The sequence below is a fragment of the Abrus precatorius genome, unplaced genomic scaffold (genome assembly GCF_003935025.1).
Source record: "Abrus precatorius isolate BTA unplaced genomic scaffold, Abrus_2018 Scaffold2, whole genome shotgun sequence".
NCBI lineage: Eukaryota > Viridiplantae > Streptophyta > Magnoliopsida > Fabales > Fabaceae > Abrus > Abrus precatorius.
In genome coordinates this window covers 20,987,411-21,005,057 of record NW_020874362.1, presented here as the reverse complement: position 1 = coordinate 21,005,057, position 17,647 = coordinate 20,987,411, and the positions used below count along the sequence as shown (strand labels likewise).

The 17,647-nt window shown below is 31.7% G+C and overlaps 1 protein-coding gene across 1 annotated transcript; it reads right to left on the bottom strand.

Annotated features, from left to right (window-relative positions):
- Window positions 1-12,881: 12,881 nt before the first annotated feature.
- On the bottom strand, window positions 12,882-17,391 carry LOC113858414 (dual-specificity RNA methyltransferase RlmN). The gene is made up of 9 exons (XM_027491072.1): window positions 17,086-17,391; window positions 16,932-17,008; window positions 16,537-16,639; window positions 16,207-16,304; window positions 15,874-16,004; window positions 15,324-15,432; window positions 14,408-14,599; window positions 14,154-14,290; window positions 12,882-13,370 (listed from the first exon to the last, which is right to left on the bottom strand). Exons 1-9 carry the CDS (start codon window positions 17,321-17,323, stop codon window positions 13,082-13,084), a joined length of 1,374 nt encoding a protein of 457 aa, XP_027346873.1. The 5' UTR covers window positions 17,324-17,391; the 3' UTR covers window positions 12,882-13,081.
- Window positions 17,392-17,647: the final 256 nt, after the last annotated feature.

The following is a 17,647-nucleotide window of genomic DNA, read 5'->3' as shown; positions in this document are numbered from 1 at the left end:
AATAGAAAAAAATATTTTTTAAAAAGTGTGATGTTAATCTCTTAAAAATAATAAAAAAAATTTTAAAAAAATGTTAATTTTAGAGTGAGAATTCTTTAAAAAATATAAAAAAATAGAAATATGAATTTTAAAAATATTTATTTTTAGAGGGAAAAAATATATAATTTGTGTATTTTTTTTAAAATTAAAGAAAAGAATAGTAATAAAATAATTTTTGTTCAAAATATATTAATTTTTAGATTGATATTTTTCAAAAAATTTATAAAAATAGAAATATAATTTTAAAAAATATTTTTTAAGAGTGATAGTTTCAAAATATATTAATTTTTAAAAATATTAATTTTTAGCAAAATAAAATTTTAATTTTTGTATTTTTTTTAAAAAATAAATAAAATAAATAAAATGTATAAAAGACAATAATCTCATTTATGTAATTAACCTCCTATCACCCTTTCCTCCAAATTTAACATCCAAATAAGGGAGGAGTTTAACCTCCTTCTCTCTCCCTTCCTCTCCCCTCCTTCTCCCTTCAAACTTTTAAACTTTCAAACAAAGCCTTTGTACCTCTTGGTGCACCTTAGTGCCCTTTTGATAATGTGGAAAGTTTTATGCAAAGGCTAACTTGTGGGCTGTCTTAAATGTATTTTGACATGTCATTATGTCTAATAGGATTAAGCTCACATCAACCAATATAGGGAATATTGTTAATAGCAAGGGTTTGCTGGCAATGTGATCCAATTATAGTGAGCTACTATGGATTATTGGATCATTATCCTTTTTACTACCCCCAAGGTTTTGTGTAACACTCTCTTTTTCATTATTCAGAAAATGATGTTTTATTTGATTTTAAATAATATTAGGATGTGTTTAGGAGTGAACTATGAAGAGTTTTTAGAAGAAGTTGGTGCAGGGGATCTCGTTCAAGCGAGACTAAGCGCCTAGAAATATCTTATTCTGGGTAATCTCGCTCAAGTGAAATAGGATAAATTTAGATCAACTATCACCTCGTCCAAGCGAGAGTGATCTCGCTCAGGCAAGGACTCACAAAAAAAACATTATGCTCTCTGGACAATGTAACATCCTATATTTTGATTTAAATAAAATGAGGTTTGTTAAAGTATAATTGGAATAGATTTGAATAGAATTTATTAAAAAAAAAAAAAGTGAACAGTAAAACCGCCTATGAACAGTAAACCACGTATGAACAGTGAAACCGCCTTTGTACAATGACGATGACGTCATCAATGACATCAGCATGACGTCATGGCTGACGTCACATCCGCGTACAGTACGTGTGCACAGTGTTTCCGGCGATGAACAGTAAATTCCGGCGGTGAACAGTAACTTCAAAAATTTTCTTCACTCCTATCCAAGGTTCTCAAAAGTTCTAAGGTCATATCCTCGTCATTTTCTCCCATACTAAACCTCCTAAACTTAGATTTTTCTTCAGATCTGTGATTCTACGTTCGATCTAAAGGATTACAAGTAAGTTTTTCTAAGTTTGAAGTTAGATTTACCGTTCGTTTCTCTTCTTCTTCTTCTTCTTATAGATGTTCATGATGTTCTTAGAAAAACCTCCGTTCTAGAGTTAAACCTTTGGTTAAATCCTTGTAAAAGCTCTGTTTTGAGGTAAGGGGGGGCTATACTTTATCATTTCGTTATGTTTATTACTTGTATTCTCATAGATCTTGTCATGTATGTAATTATATGTGAAATAATCCCTGTTTTATGAGAAATAATCGGTGAAAAGTGAGAATAATTAGTTGTTTATGTGATTTTATGTTGAGTACATAGTGAAATTGTGATATTATGTTCAAATAGGGCATGATGAGGTATATTGAGGACGGTTGATATGATTTTATGATTTTGTGATATGAAATATACGAAGAGATGGATGTTTCATGTTTGAATATATTGTGTTTTATGTAAAAATAAATGTGTATTGTGAATATGCCATGGTTTGATGTATATGATGAAAAGTATGTGCAAATATAATGAAAAATATGTGTAAACATGATAAATAGCATATGTGAACATGTGAATATGCTCGAAAGAGTATGAAATGGAAGAGGATATGATGTAAATAGTTACAGAGATACACTGGGGAAGTGGAAGATGGAGACGATATGGGATATCTTGGGGAAATGTAGGGTGGTGAGTGACATTCGGGATTGTGCACGGAATATTGTGTTCATACACCACATGGCCACACACTCATTTCTCGACTTGACTCCTGATCATTACCTTTGCTAAGGGGCCGTCTATTGCATGCGTTGTATCCGTATTCCGTTGGGCCATCCGGCGACTATTTACATGGATGTGTAAGACCTCGGGATAGAGGCATCGGATAACTGTGGCCACAGGGCGTGGTAAGCGCGGATAAAAGTAAAAGAAATTGTGAATGTGTGTAATGTAATGCGCGTTGAGATGAGAATATGCTTTATATAACCTTGTGATATGTAATACCATGATGTTTTCTTTAATCGTGATAAGATGTGTTTTGTGAAGAATGTATATGTTATGTATGAGTGGTAGGGTAGAGACTCACCCTTACACAACATTTTTTAGGAAACCAGGTTGAATAGTACTAGGCTCACAGTGCATGGATGGATGAGAACTGCTATAGGACTTAGTTATTTTGAGTTATGTAATGAATATTTTCAGTTCCATAGCATTCTTTTGAAACAGTTGTAAAACTACTATTCCTCTTTATTGCTGATGAAAACTTTAGAATCTTTGTTTTCCTAAAGTACTTATGAATTAATGAAATTTTACTCTATGAACCTTATATCATTTCAATGTCTTTTCCTTATTAGAAAGTTTTGAAGGAAAAATTTACTTTACCATATTAATTTTTATGAAAATTTATCATATATTGAGGAAAGAAATATAAGGTGTTATAGACAACATCTCGCTCAGGCGAGATGTATCTCGCCCAGGCGAGCAATGCGTTGCTCAAATGAGAGCACATGCTGCTGAGGGTATTTAAGAGATTTCTAACATAAATATTTCATTTCATTTCAAAACTCACGTTACTCTATTATTTTCTCTGAACTCTCTCTTTCCTATTACAGAGAAAAGCTTTGAAAACTCTAAAACTACACCAAATTTGAGCTCAAACTTTAACTCCCTGGAATCATCGAACTACCTTGGTCTGTGAACCATCCTTTTCTCTTTTTTTTTTCTTTCCTAAACTTGTCTTTTAAGGTAATGAGAGCTCTATCTTGTTACTAAGAAAGTGGTGTGTTTATGCTCATGAAAATGTTGTGATGAAATGTTTGATTTTGAGTATATGCTGGATGAGAACATGTTTTTGTTATATTTGAAGCATGTGTGTGGTGTTTGATGATGTGTATAGTTCTTATTATGAGTATATATGCACATATATTATGGACTGAGTCCGAGGATGACCTACTCTCGGCAATGATTACTTGATATATGATGTACTAATGAACTAGAGTAAAATAGAGAGATGAGATAGGAAATATGGAAAGAGAAATGAAATAAGAAAGGAATATGATAAGGACAAGTATGGATAGTTTAGAGGTACACTAAGAGTGTGGAAGATGGAGGTACACTAGGAATACGAAAAGAGAAGTCTTGGAAAAATGAGGGTAATGGATGCTCCTCTTGAATTACGCAAAACAAATGAGAGTAAGAGCACCACAAGCCTCACACTTGTTTTCTAACTGATACTCTTGACCATGCTTTTGCTAAAAGGGGTCGGGTCGGCACACGTATCTGTGTAGCTACGACTATCCAGCAACTATTTATACTAAGGGATACCTCGAGGGATCCTAAGAGCAGTGGAAGTGTGAGATGAAAAGTTTTAAGTATTAATAGACATAAAATAGAATTAGTTAAATAATTGATAATCTTGTTATATGATGATTTGTAGTATTTTTTCTACTTGTATCGTTGATTTAATTGTGTATGCATGCTTGGTAATAAAAATAGAGACTCATCCTTACATAAATATTTCAGGGGATCAAGATGACAACACCCAGAGAGAGCAATAGGCTCATAGATAGTTTTGTACAATGTAGATTGAACTATGTATTTAATGAATACCATAGGTTTTGTTATTTTACGGTAGCTTTACATGTTGATGATGTACCCCGTAACATTATTATGTTATATATGGAACTATCTTATAGTATTCCTTTTGATTTTCCTATGAATAATAGAATCCACCATACCCTGTTTATGTACCTTTATCATGGTATAGTTAGAATCCCGATAGTTGTAATCTACCTGTTTACATATCATGATCATGATCATCTTAAAAAGCCGTCTCGATGGACTTTTGAACGAATTACTGGTACACAGGTTACTGCAGATTCAAGCGATCTATATCTCGGATTGGATAATGATCTCGATTCTGACGACATTGCGATGATAGAGGGATGACATGGGGATGACTAGTATTTTTCTTTCAATCTTTTTTGGTGGATAGATTGCTAGGACTTTTTGTATTTTGTAAATGTTGTAAATGAGTCCTAATATATTTTAATGTAAATTTTGCTAATGTTAAACCCTTGTAAATTCGCTAGAACAATGTATGTATATATTGATGTTATGTCAATGCTTTTTCTTAAATTTGTTTAATTTTTATTACTTTGTATTTAAGTTTTTATACATTTGAGTAAAATAAGTAAAATGCTTTATAATTTCACATATTATTTTGGCTGGTAAATATATTTAATTTAATTCTTCCTTCTTAACTACAAAACTATTTCTTTATCATATTTAATAAAATAAGGATGTTACATTTTGAATACAACATTGCAAAATTCTACACAATTTGAAGGATTACTTAACAAAGACCCTATCTTTCATCTAACAAAATTTTTCAGGCTTACAAATACTATAAAATACAATGGGATTATAGTGGTATGGCTCTAAGGAAAGGGAGAAAGAGAGAGAGAGAGAGAGATGGTAAGGACTTTGGAAGTACAGACCACCATGACCACTATAGCTTCAAAGAGACTGGAAAAGAGAGAAAGAGGAATGTTTAATGGTGATTCTAATACGCTTGGACACGACATTGGAGTTATACTGATTTCTCCATAAAAGCGATATATTCCAATCACAACTAGATTATTGTTTAATTGTACAAATAATGTACTTGGATATTAGAGGATATCCTTCTTTTGAGATTCAAAAGGCATTTCCAAGGAACTTTGGTGGCACAAGATGGGTTTTGCGTATGTTTGTTCGACGTTAAGCACCATGAGGCACTAAGGTGAGGTTCAGAAGCGGGGGATGAATTTTGCACATGTTCCTTAAGAACTAAGTAAAAAAAGGGAGCAATGGGAAAGAAGCAAGACCAAAATCGGAAGCCACGCTTCAAATAGGGATTCAAACTCATACTACTAAACACTATAAATCTTTGCCATAAGCTTAGGAGATCTAGATGGGGAAATTTTATTTTATTTTCATGAATTACTGAACCAGATCTTCCCATATTGTGATGGAATTAGCTAGTAACATGACTTCTTTTTATGAAATTAATGAAGCTAAAAGAGACTATGAAACTATTGTTGTTGTTGTTGTTGTTGTTGTTGTTGTTGGGTGGGTGTTTAAATGTTCAAATGGCTAAGAAGAACTAATAAAGATAAAAATTAAAAAAGAGAATTAAAACAATTCCAACTAGTACATCAAAATAAAATTGAGATATTCCTATTATTTTCAAAATAATAGTTCCATCTTCATTTTCAATGTTTGTCTTAAAATTTGGTATCCTAAAACTTCTAACGTATAAATGAATATTTACTTATATGAGCAATAATTGAGTATTTTGTTAATACAAATCTTATAATCAATAAGGACGTAAAAATAATTTAACAATTAATACATTTAAAAATATTTTTTCTTATCCCTCAACCATGTGATTGTTTACATGTTGTCATGCAAGACTAATCACATAACATAGAGAGATTTTAATATATGTCAATAAGTTGGGTGTGACAAACCACCACATTAACATTAGAACTTTTACTAGGACCTTGTGGATATTGCACAATGTCAGACATATTCCCGCCTCAAAGTACACTAGACATTCATCCAACAAAATAACGTACCTTAAATGGCATACCAACAATGAGTTTGGCAGCAAATGATTTGTAAAGGAGCTCCGACATCTATATAAGATAGGGTTCCCCACAAAGGGACCTAAATACAAATTAGCCTTACTAACTACACACATGCCATTTAATTGGTTGGCTACACACAAACTAATAATAAAAATCAAGGCCATATAATGGCATAGGGCAAAGAATGATTCTTTTTTCCCAATTTCTAAGGAAAGAAACTCAAATAGTCTTTTGGGTCTATCTGGATCCCTTTGACTTGTAGAGAATAAACAATATCAATATTGTAATACTCAAAAGAACTAAGAAGTCAATGGGCATAGGTTGAAGCCCTTGTTGGATAATTCAGAGGGAAAGCTCAACAACCTCATTAAATTGGCTAGCACTTGAAGAATGAGGTGTCGAGCTTATCCAACATTAAGTAAGTGCCACTGGAAGGTAACCCAGAGTTTTAATTACAATTATTGGTTCTTCATGTTTAAAATTTTGCTTGGACTTAGTTTAATTTGTTTGATGTACTTTTGCTTAATTTGTTTAATTTGATTGTTGATTGAAATGAAATAGTTGTAGTGTGTGCCTTGTGGATTTTTAAATATGATTTGGTGTAAGTGTGAAGTAAAATGGAAGGCATAACTTATAAAAAAATTTGAGAAAAAGAGAAATTTTTTTTGAAAAGGACAGTCTTGCCAAACAAGAATGCATTTATTGTAGGGAGTTGTCACTGGGCGTTTCTCACCCAGGTGAGACCTAGATCACTTAGGAAAATTTGGAAAAGAAACTCCATTGTGGCTGAAGCAAGATCTAGCTTGATTTAGGCGAGATTGGGTGCATTTAGTGAAAATCTCTTTGGACAAATTTTACCCAAGCGAGATAAGGTCTCGCTTAAGCAAGAAATGCAGAAAATTTTTTGCAAATTTTTTTTCTGATATTCTCGTCCAAGCGAGAATTCAAATCCAAGTAAATGCGCTCTCTAGGCAGTTCTTGCTCAGGTGAGAACTCACAAGGTTGTTCTCTAGACACATTCTTGCTCTGGATAAATCTTTCATTCATATATGTTGTAACATTGTAAGGGATAACTACAATGTCCTCTTTTGTCCGATGACTACCATTAATTTTTTACAAATCCTAAAAATTTTTTGTTATCATCTTGACCATATTACTTTAGCCCTCTACTCATTCTCTCTAGTTATTTTTTAGCCTAATCCTATTTCTATTTTTCTTTTGGATTGTAGTGGCATGAAAAATTCTAATTGATAAATCCATATTTTGATAGATTTTTAGTTAATTTTCTAGGATCTTTTTAATAGAATAATATAGTTTAGAAGATAGAAAATCTCACAAAAATGTATAGTGGTTCAAGTGATTCAAATTTTAGTTTAGTAATTCAATTTGTTTAGATTAAATAGAATTTTTATGTAAACATTGATTGATTGAATTAGTTTTGCAAGAAACTCCAAGGGAAGCACATGAATTAGAAGCTTTAAGAGTTCAAAAAGGTTCCAACATAGTCACTTTTAATGCAAAAAGTAGGCCTCTAGAAAGTTAAAAAGTGAAGTGTACTAGGCGTAGCTACTTTGTGTGTCAAAAATAGGCACTTCAAAGACTTAAAAGGGAATTCCTAGTGCGCGTAGCCACTTTTAGGGCCAAGAGTAGACTCTACAGAAAGATTGAAGAAAGAACATGGTGTGCATAACTACTTTTTATGGTGAAAGTAGCCACTCTAAAGGCTTTTAGGGAGAAAAGTTATGCATATAACTACTTTTGGAAGTAAAAGTGGCAACTGCAATAGTTGTATTGAAGAAGTGTCATGTGCGTAGACACTTTTTGGGCGAAAAGTGGCTACACGCAAGCATATTTGAGAAATTGTGCTGCACGTAACTACTTTCAGGACCAAAAGTGACCACTCTAGAAGCTGTGTTGCATAGAGTTCCCTACGTGTAGCTACTTTTGTCATAAAAAGTTGCTACTTCAGTGTTGTACTTGCTATGCGTAGCTACTTTTGAGGCAAAAATCGGCTATGCCAAAAGCGCAAGAAAATTATAAATAGACTTGAACTCAGAATTCTGATGGATCTTTTTTCATTTTTCTTTCTACATTCTTAAAAAGTTAGAGAGAGGATTGAGGACAATTTTCACGGTTCAAATATAGAGGAATTAGGCTTGAAACTTGAATTTATGGAGATTTTCTGGACCTTCTCTTCTACTCTTTCTTTCTTTTTTTCTTTTATAATCATGTTCTAGTTTTTTTTTTTTTTTTTTTTTTGCTGATATGTTCTAGTTTGCTTTGGTTAGGGATTAATGGATCTGGTTTGGACATTGTAAATTGATTGTGGATCTGAATTTTAAGATCTTGATTGTATTAAACATTTAATTCTTTCTTTAATGCAATTCTTAGATTACTATTCAATTGAATTAAACTTAGAAAGTTTTCATTAATGAAAGTTGAGTTAATTTTTCATATCTGAATTGAATGTCAAGGTTATTGATATCTTAGGAATAAACATTCATGATCTTGTAATCTCTTAACTTTTAATATCTAATGTAATGTTTGATTGATTTACACCTAAGGAATTAAGGTCGTTAATTGAATATTATGATCATTGAGTTAAGTAATTAAACATTGATTAACCTAGTAAAATTCATCATCAATCAATTAAAGAACTTAAGAGTTCAAATTACATTCAGTTTTGTAATTAACAAATTGGTGAAATCAATCCTAACTTCATTCGATATATCATCTCATGTCTCATTTTTTCACTCTATTTTGTTGTTACCTTTTTAATTTCTCTGCACTTTTATGATTTGGTTCCCAAATGTTCAAAACATCTCAAATTTCAGTTAGCTCAAATAGTCTTTGATTTGTGAATTGTTTATTGAATGAATCTATCCTTGAGAACGATATTCGGAACTCAAATTTTTAAAATTTATTACTTGCTACGACTAGCTAGTACATTTGCTAGATAGGACTCTAAGAGTGTGACACTAATGTTATTATCTCCCCACTTTAACCAATTCAGTCTAACTCTGACTTTAAAACATCTATTATATATTATGCCTAAGGCTTAAGTCCCTCCTTAAGATGTTATTGCAACACTTCATTGAAATCACCTATATAACACTAGGCTTCTTCTAGATTTTTGTAGAGTAATTTTAAATGCTCCTACAATTGTCTTATAAGCTTGAAAGTTTGGTTAACATGGATAAATGAACAACGAACTTATTTTGCAAAAGCTTTAGTGTTAATTATTGCATGAATGATATTCTAGCAATAAGTTGTTACTTCAATATCAATACAGTCATTCCATATAATACATAAACCTCCACTTAGTCCCCAAGGATCCACTAAAAACTAACTTCTAAACTCCAACTATTGAGATTTTTCTCCCTTTCTTGCCTTAATTTCTATTAAGAAAAGTAGGGATAACTTAAAAATGATATGACTGATAATATGATTCCAAAGAATACAGGTTTTAAGGTGTGCTTGAATGGAGTGTGTCATTGGTGGGTATAAGTACACTTAATGATGAAGAGTTTTTGATGTCATTTAACTTGAACCATAAGGTATTGTTTACAACATCCGTACCTTCACATCTGCACCATCAAATTGGAATAGTGCATAAAGAGTTGGTGGAGTTGAATGGAACCATTACTTTGATCTCAACTTTAATAGGAAAGACTACTAATTTTTACATATCAATTTTGGGTGAACTTGGTGTGAAGGAATCATGGGTTAAACTCTTTGTTATTGGAACCTTACATTGTGTTCAAGAAACAATTGGATTTGGAAAGAAAGGAGAGATATTCTGTAGAGAAAATATGATTAACTAGTTTGGCTAAATTTAAGTACCCCAGATGTTAGAGGAAATTGTTGTCAAAGCATCGTCTAATAGTCAGGTTTTACTTTATAAGGAAAGACTTCTTCCATTTTGAAGAATAAATAAGTAACTGTTTTCTACTGAAAATTTAAAGCATCACTTAAGAGATTTATCATTTTTAGGATTATTACTATGTTAAATGTAACATTTGTATACAAATTGGCTTATCGGTTGCCCTTGTTGAATCTATGAATATATGAGAAAAAAAACTATTTTGTAATATGAGTTTTTCTTTAACAATTTTTTTTCGATGCTTTACCCTCTTTTCACGTAAATTCTCCTAAATTCTATTTCAATGGTAAGAGTGATGTTTGGTCTTTTCTGAACAGCTTCAATTTCTATGACACGTCGGACAATAGAAAAGAAAGAATAGCTCTAGTTGAAATTTTGCTAGAAATATTTATGTCATGCACCTTATTTTGTCTTTCCCCTTATACACTTTTTGGTAAAATTAGTCCGAAAGTTTTGTGGCAAATTTATTTGAATAATGCCATTTTAAAAATATATTCCTAAAATAGAGTTTTTTTTAAACAAATTCCTTGTTTGGTGCAAATTTTGGACAGGTCATTACCTGTATCGCATCTACATATACGATAGACTATTTTTTTTAATCTTTTAAAACACTATCGATAACCCCCAACTGATACTCTCTCAGAATTGAATACGTGGAGACAAAGAATTTTGAGTAATTAAAAAAAAGAAAAAAATAAAAAATTTTACTTGTATCAGACAAATAAGGGTGATAACTGCCACATGTACTATCATCATTTGTATCATCTCATAGCCTCTTTTAAAATCAACGGCTAGGAAGAATCGAAATACGTGTTAAAATCCTATACTGTATTGATTCTGCCTCATCGATTAGCCTATTGGTGCATCAGTGGCGATAGTGCTTCTGATTGTGACACTTGGCGTGGTTGATACTGGTGCCGTAGAAGCCTTCTTCTTCCCCTCCTTGCACTTCATCTTTCATTAACACCGGCCAGAAGCATTTTCTCCATTACTAGTGTAAAATTTCAGAAAATGATTCATTGATTTTACAATATTTTTCTAAACAAAATTCAAAGGTAAAAATGAAATTATCCAATAAATATGTTTATTTTATTTGTAAAAAAATAAAAATTTGTTATATTTTAAATATTTGCTGGTGCTAGTACCGGAGAATATAAAAGTTAAACTCCATTTCAATCGGCAAAAGAGGTTAATGAAGGATAAAAATTTCATGTATAATTTTTTTGTAATTTATTTTAATGTTTCTATATTTTTTGCGTAATTTAATGTAAAATTAATTGAAAATGTAATATTTGAATTAAATTTTTTTCTTAAAAATAGATTTAGAAGTTGATTAATTGTTGTTATATTTAATTCTAAAGTTTAGCATTAAATTAAAAAATTTATAATATGTTTACATTTAAGTACAGTTGTGAAAAAATTGTAAGTTTTGTGTAAAATATTTAGTAAAGTCAATAAAAATAGATTAATATTTTTTAATTGTGAATAAAATAAATTTTTGGTTAAGTGTTTTTATAAAATAGTAAATTGAAATTAAAGTAATCTATAATTACAGCATAATAATATATTAATTTGGCTGAGAAGAAAAATAGATGAGTTAAATTAAGAAATTAAAATTGCATAATAAAACATGATAAATTAATTAAAATTTGTAAAAAATTTCATCACTGTTAAGATTAATTAGAAGGGTAAATTAAAAGTATAGAAAGTATAATTTTATGAAACATGTTTAAAATGTGGAATAATTTTGAGTTGAGTAAATCAAAATTTCACGGAAACAAATTTAAAAAACAGTAAACAGTAATTTAAAATTTGTTATCAATAAATTAGAAATAATAGAATTTTAAAAGATTAAAATTATAAATAAATTCATTCTTAATGAAGATATGAAGAGAAAATTTAAAATATAATTTAAATGAAATATATGTATATTTAAAATAATAAAAATGTAATATCGTTAAAAATAATAATTACAACAAATAATTTGTCTGAGGATAAAAAATCTATGTAACTTATTTGAATTGTATTTATATAAAGTTAAAATTTTTTTGAATTTTAAGGTTATTATAGACTAATATAGATTTTATATTGGTAACATTTGTTTAAAAAATTGTAATTACATGATTATTGAGTTCCAATTCAAAGTACATGCACGTGCGATACAGGTGATAACTTGGCCAAAATTCACATCAGACAGGCAATATGTTTAAAAAAAAAAAAACCTATTTTGAAAATATGTTTTTAAAATGGCATTATTTAAATAAATTTGCCAAGTTTTGCATTGCATATTTTGGCAGTTATTGAAATGTGGCATGAGACATGGCAAGTCCTCACTTGTATTGTTCTCTACATGCCGATACTGCTGATGCAGTTTAATCATTTAAGACCAACTAATATACCTATTCATTTGACACATGTCATTCATCCACGTGCATCACCACTTGACAATCAATAAAGCTGACACTCTTTAACCAACAATTTGCCTATCGTTTGCGAATGGACGATACAACTCTAATTTTAACACGTGTCTACCTTCGAGCAAGTGTCGGTTAGACAACACCAATCGTGTATTAAAAAATTAAAAAACTAGCCTATCATACATACATGTGCAATACAGGTAATAACCTAGCCAAAATTCACATCAGACAAATAATATGTTAAAAAAAAAAAACCCTATTTTAAGAATATATTTTTAAAATAGCATTATTAAATAAATTTGCCAAGTTTTGCATTGCATATTTTGCAGCTTATAATTGATAAGTTAAATAAAAGCTTATATCGTATAGGTGAAAGCATATAACTTAAAGTGATGGGAATATACACTTTAATTTATTAGTTAAACTTTATTAAAAATTATAAAGGTATAACCGTAATTCTAGATTAAGAGTGAGATTTTTTTTAATAAATTATATTCAATAATTAATTATATATCAACTATGAAATGAGAAAGTGCAAAATAGAAATCAATAGATATCCCTCGGTTAGCTCTAGGTAATGCATTCTTAGCATATAAACAACCATGCTACCCCATCACAGGCACAAGTGTCCAATGGAATTCGTTAATATCTGCAAGATCAATTTGTAACTGAACCTCGACAAAGAATCAAGTTGAATTTCCAACTGCTATTTGGAATTGCTCTGGTACGCGAAGCAATGGAGCCTGAATGGTACCAGGCTTACCTAATTGACCACAGGCAGCCATTTGATCATCACCTCTGCTAAGTCGTAAAAAGACTATCAATCCAGCACCAGCCAGCGTATTGCGGAATTCGATCATCCTTTCCTCTTTGGTTGGTCTGAAGAATGATCCACTGTGCGGATTGAATGAGATTAGATTAATCTTGCAAGGAATGCCCTCCACGAGCTCGATAAGCCTCTTTGCATCTTCATCACTGCCGTAAATGTATAAGTTAGTGTTATACAATGAGAAAATAAAGGTATATACAATGAGAACAACAATAATAGTTTGTCTCCATGTATCAAGTTCATAATGAAAATGAACAACTAAGGAGAAAAGAGGAAAAACATGGAACATATCATAGATCAAGTATAGAGGAATTACAACCATATAGGACAGTATTGACACAGCACATTGGAAAAGGGGAGGGGGCACGAGGGATATCGGAGCATCAATGAAAATTATTGAATGCAAGTAATGTGACACTTATTAATTACATTACATATGCATGATCCTCAGGCTAAGTAGCATCAAGAATGACAAGAGAAAGAACTTGATGAGGGCAGATACTAGAGCAGGAAGGGGCAAATGAGACGAGACCCTGAATCAGGACCTAGTAAATGAAACTAAGGATATACAAAAAAAACCCAATTTTAACACTAAGCTGGAAAAAGCTACCAATATAGTACAGAACATCGTGCAAATTCATTTTTTTATTCCAACTAAATCCTATAATCATTAACGCAATTTACATGTAAAAATTTTGCATATGACAAGACACATTGCTAATAGCCTAATACACAAAGTCATTTATGGACAGGATTACTATAAGTCTGCATATGATCCATCTCATGATAACTGATGCAAGTTATTACATTTCGAAAGCAAAAACAAGAAGCTCTGAACTGAAACATTATTTGTCTAGCAACCTGGACACAAGGAAAATATCTAGAACTATTCAACACAAGCAACATATACAAGGTAAAGTTTGCCTAACCTGTCATTAATTCCTTCGAGCATCACATACTCAAATAGAACTTTGTAGTTGTTTTTGAAGCAAAGCTCCTCTCGAAGTGTTTGAAGAAGCAAGTCCAGTTTATACTTACGATTTATAGGCATGATCCAGTTTCTTACCTGACATATTAGATTCAAGTGTGACCAATCCTCCCTCTCTTCCCATCCTTGCATTTTTCATGTCTAATTCAAAGGGTATTCTACCAGCCAATAATAGTGAAATAATAAGAAATTTACCTCATCAGTAGTTGCATTCAAACTAACAGCTAATGCACAGTTGGATTCATGGAGGAAGCGTTTGAGCTGTGGAACAAGCCCACTGGTTGAAACAGTAACCTTGCGGGGGCTGAAATAGAGCCCTTGCTCATCCACCATTATATCTGCAGCTTTAATGACATTATCAATGTTATGAAGTGGTTCCCCCATGCCCTAAAATAAATGTATAACAGCTATTAGCAAGTAATCAACAAAATGACAAATGAGTAGCTCTATTTTATCATTTCCTCCCCTGCTGATCTCTAGCACAAATGATATATTTGTAAGCATCAGCAGAATTGATGGTAGGTAATAGAAGAAGCAGATATCCATAATGATGCATGCAACATTGAAAATAAAATGTAATTTTTTTCATAATGCTAAATAGTTGTAAAATTAGAGAGCTTTGCCTTCATATTTTCTGAAATAGCATGACTGAGGATAAATCAGAAGTTAGGGTATCAAAACTTTAGCTAAAAGCATAGAATAGTATGATTAAATAATTGGTCCATAAGAATGGACACACAGAAAACTTTTTTGGAAAATTGAAGCATTACACCATAATATTAACATGGAAAATCAAGGGCACAGTTAAAAAGGAAAGGAGCACATCAGCATGCATGATAATGTGAATAAACATATATAGTGCACTTGCAGAATAAAGTCAAAACTAAAAAATGTGCATTTGTTTCCAAGACAATAGTTAGATCTAATAATCTATCACTATATTGTGATGTCAACATGTCAATGCAGATCTGACAGAGAGAAGTGGCATCTTAATAGCTAGCACTCTAGCAGGGTGCAGAAGAAAGAGATGCCCTTGAATAAAGTAGAAATTTTGATCTACACATATTGTTGATAGTAAGCTTCAGAATTCTCAATGCGATTGTAGACCCACCATAAAGACAACGTTTGTGATGGAACCAACTTCGCTTGTGAGCAGCCTTCTAGCAAAAACAGCCTGCTCTACTATTTCTGCAGCAGTAAGATGTCTCCTAAGACCCATTCTGCAAAATAATAATGCATAATAAATTTGCAGGATGTTAGGTAACCAAAATTAGTACTTAGCTATGATGTCAGTTAGGGACATATTAGTAGTTAGCTAAAATATATTAATTAGTTATCTTAATTAGATAGTTACATTATATTAGTTAGTTAGCCTTAATTAGTTAGTAATTTGGTATGGTTGAGATTGTAGCAGAAACAAGGCACATTGACTCAATGAATAAGAGGGAGGAAGAGAGAGAGGTCAGCTTGTCAATTGTGAGAGAGTTAGGGCCTTTGGCTTAGGAGGTGCAGTCCCTAGAACTGTCGAGTGTGTGTGTGTTTTATTCTGTAATGTTGGGAGTTTCTTGTATTTCATAATAAAGATACCAGTTTATATCACAGGAAAAGCAAAACATTGTGTAACCACCAAATTGATCACAACAGGGAAAAATAAGGCTTGCCTTCCAGTGTAGCAAAATTGACAATTCATGGCACATCCAACTTGACTTGAAACACACACAGTAGTCCTTCCTCTGTCACAAGGTATGACAACTGTTTCTATGACCAGACCATCATCCAACGTGAATAAAATCTGCAATATCCTGTGAGTTTAACAGTCAACAAGAAAACTCCCCACAAAATACAAACTATGAGAAAGTAATACAAGTCCACACAAAACTATAAGCCTAAATATCATCTAACCTCCAGGTTGCTTGTCATTGTCCTGCTAGACAGGTTAAATGACGAAAATACAAAAAAGAAACAAAAAAAAAAAAGAGAAAGACCATTTTAACCTTCCTAGTTCCATCAGATGCTGTGTGAATTTCTTGCAGAGCGAGCGCCTTGAACTCAGCATTTTCATTCAACATTTTCTTGAAATCTTTATTCAAACCTAAATCATAAGATTGAAACAAAAATAAACTTAAAAGAATCACCAGTCAATTCACACTATCCGGCTCAAAGTTCATAAGCAATTCTTCATTATTTCACCAGGAGAATCCGAAGAACTAATAAACCAACATTATTGCTCGAAGCACTAAGTACTAACATAGTAACATTATAAAACAACAGAGTTTTTGCCCCCTTCTAAAAAACATGCAGCGTTGAAATGAAGAAGAAATAACCTTCCAACTCATCAATATGATGTGCCCAAATGTTGTTTCCATACATACGCTTCCATAACATCATAGCTTGCCCAGGCCTGTATCCATGTGATTGAACCCATTTCTGTACAGTGATAATAACCATTAGTAACAAATTTTGAGTCACCAAGTGGAATTTAAATACCCAATTCTTCTTTCTTCTTTCTTTTATTTTGCTCTTGTTCATGAGACTTTCAACATGAAAACGAAGCACCAACAACAGAAAATCGTAGAAATGAACCTAAGTGGGTTCAAATCCTGGTGACTTATATAAGAAATATATAATAAAAATATATATATAAATTTTTAGAAATATTTGATATAATATATTTAATGTTAGAAAACTTGAACAATAAATTAAAAATCGAAAAGCATACTTCAAATTCAGGGTAAGTCATCCCTTTAAGAAGCGTCTTCGAACCTTTACTTGAAATCGCAACACTGTCACCATCTTCTGCATCAGATAAGCACAGTGAAATTACAGCGACAAATAATAATAATAATAATTGAAAAAAGAGGAAGGGTAGTGACCGAAATGAGAGAAGTTGTAATCGTCAGTGGTTAAAGCAGAAGCAGAGAGGAAGCGACGGGGGCGAGTGAGGGTAGAAAGGAGATACGACGACGTTTTGGGGAAAGAGAAGGTGAAGGTGATGGTTAAGCGAGTGGGTGTAGTGAATAGGAGAGGGAAGGGTTGAAAGAGAGTAAAATTTGAAACTGCTCCTAATCCTATCGCCATGCGCCTCAATCTCATGCTCATCCAATGCTTCATCCTTCATTGCCTCCCTCTCAATCTCAAGCAAACAAATCACACCCCATACACTACACACATCTTAGTTAGAGCAAGATTTTTCCTTTTTTTTTTTTTATTACTTTTATATTTTTAACTTTCAAGAAATGATGCAATTTTTTGTAATTATTGTTAAAATTATTTATTGATTAAAATTAAAATTTTCTTTTAATTATTTATCATAATAATAACACATAAATAAGAATATAAATTTTTAGCCTTTTTAAAATAGAGAGTAAAGACTATTATGCGATATTAAAAAAAATCAGAAAAACTTAAGAAGATCATTTCTGATTTTTATACAAA